Consider the following 1972-nt stretch of genomic DNA (forward strand, 5'->3'; position numbering starts at 1 on the left):
GCCTCTTGTCTGTACTCTGCTATCTCAACCGTCACCATCAGTTCCTGACCGCCCTGCTTATATTATTAAAAAAATGATAAGGGGATTACCCTTATATATACGAGATCTCCTTTGAAAACTGAATAGCCCGTTCTCTGATTCGCTGACAGCTGGTTTCTTGTGACGCCCACAGGAACTGTTGTTGACGGTGGAGATAGCAGAGTACAGACAAGAGGTGGCTCGCTGGTTCCGTTGAATGTCTCTGCGTAGGAGATTCTACATGGGCAATCTTTTGAGATCCGTACGCTGTAAGCCTCCGAACAAACTCGCCATCGTAGGGAATCCGATGGATTTTGGAGCACGCAGACACGCAGTAGAACTTAACGTTTAGGCAAAACTTTGTGTGCTATCGAGCTGCGGATTCACCCCCCCCCCCCCCCCAGAAGAGCCAATAAGGGCGACGCGCCTGCCCTGTACAGCCTGAACATTTTCAAAAATACGTGGCGGACGTGCCAGCCCACCCACCCCCCCAAACCCGGCGAGATGTGCCCTTAGCTTTAGGCATATGACAAACTTCAACCGATTAAAAAAGAGTATCTATCAACGGAAGAAGTTATAAATATTCTAAGTATATAGTAATATAGGGGCCTGTATTCTGTTATGAAAACTCGATGTAAATTTTCGTCTCTGTAAGATAATTTATAGAAAATATTGTTATTCTTCTTAAAGGATTGAAAAAAAAACTCTTTTAATCACTTTTTTTACAGCGATCCAATGTCCGGTTCTAAAGGCCCCAGCTTTTGGGTCAATAACTACAATGACAATAATAAAAGTCACCAGGTGTCCAACAACCACTATTCCTACAACGGAAGACACCACGGCTCCAACAAGTTCAATCGCTACAACGGAAGTCACCACAGCTCCAACAAGTCCAATTGCTACAACGGAAGTAACCACAGCTCCAACAAGTCCCATCGCTACAGCCGAAGTCACAACAGCTCTAACAACTCCTATTCCTACAACGGAAGTCACCGCAGCTCCAATAACTCCTATTCCTACAACGAAAGTCACCACAGCTCCAACAAGTCCAATCGCTACAACGGAAGTCACCACAGCTCCAACAAGTCCAATCGCTACAACGGAAGTCACCACAGCTCCAACAAGTTCAATCGCTACAACCGAAGTCACCACAGCTCCAACAAGTCCAATCGCTACAACGGAAATCACCAAAGCTCCAACAAGTCCAATCGCTACAACGGAAGTCACCACAGCTCCAACAACTCCTATTCCTACAACGGAAGTCACCACAGCTCCAACAACTCCTATTCCTACAACGGAAGTCAACACAGCTCCAACAAGTCCAATCGGTAAAACGGAAGTCACCACAGCTCCAACAAGTTCAATCGCAACAACGGAAGTCACCGCAGCTCAAACAAGTTCAATCGCTACAACCGAAGTCACCACAGCTCCAACAACTCCTATTCCTACAAAGGAAGTCACCACAGCTCCAACAAGTCCAATCGCTACAACGGAAGTCACTACAGCTCCAACAAGTTCAATCGCTACAACGGAAGTCACCACAGCTCCAACAACTCCTATTCCTACAACGGAAGTCACCACAGCTCCAAGAAGTCCAATCGCTACAACGGAAGTCACCACAGCTCCAACAACTCCTATTCCTACAACGCAAGTCACCACAGCTCCAACAACTCCTATTCCTACAACGGAAGTCACCACAGCTCCAACAAGTCCAATCGCTACAACGGAAGTCACCACAGCTCAAACAAGTTCAATCGCTACAACCGAAGTCACCACAGCTCCAACAAGTCCAATCGCTACAACGGAAATCACCAAAGCTCCAACAAGTCCAATCGCTACAACGGAAGTCACCACAGCTCCAACAACTCCTATTCCTACAACGGAAGTCACCACAGCTCCAACAACTCCTATTCCTACAACGGAAGTCACCACAGCTTGATGTTGGACGTTCACG

At 46.9% G+C, this 1972-nt stretch overlaps 1 protein-coding gene across 1 annotated transcript; it reads left to right on the forward strand.

The window, feature by feature from the left end:
• Nucleotides 1-796: 796 nt before the first annotated feature.
• LOC118408814 (mucin-5AC-like) lies at nucleotides 797-1957 on the forward strand. Its single transcript, XM_035809671.1, has one exon. It carries the CDS (start codon nucleotides 797-799, stop codon nucleotides 1955-1957), a length of 1161 nt encoding a protein of 386 aa, XP_035665564.1.
• Nucleotides 1958-1972: the final 15 nt, after the last annotated feature.

Source organism: Branchiostoma floridae, unplaced genomic scaffold (genome assembly GCF_000003815.2).
Source record: "Branchiostoma floridae strain S238N-H82 unplaced genomic scaffold, Bfl_VNyyK Sc7u5tJ_437, whole genome shotgun sequence".
Classification (NCBI taxonomy): Eukaryota; Metazoa; Chordata; class Leptocardii; order Amphioxiformes; family Branchiostomatidae; genus Branchiostoma; species Branchiostoma floridae.

Bases quoted from the DNA above. Each gene is read 5' to 3' on its own strand.
- LOC118408814 (XM_035809671.1), top strand. From the start codon at position 797: ATGACAATAATAAAAGTCACCAGGTGTCCAACAACCACTATTCCTACA.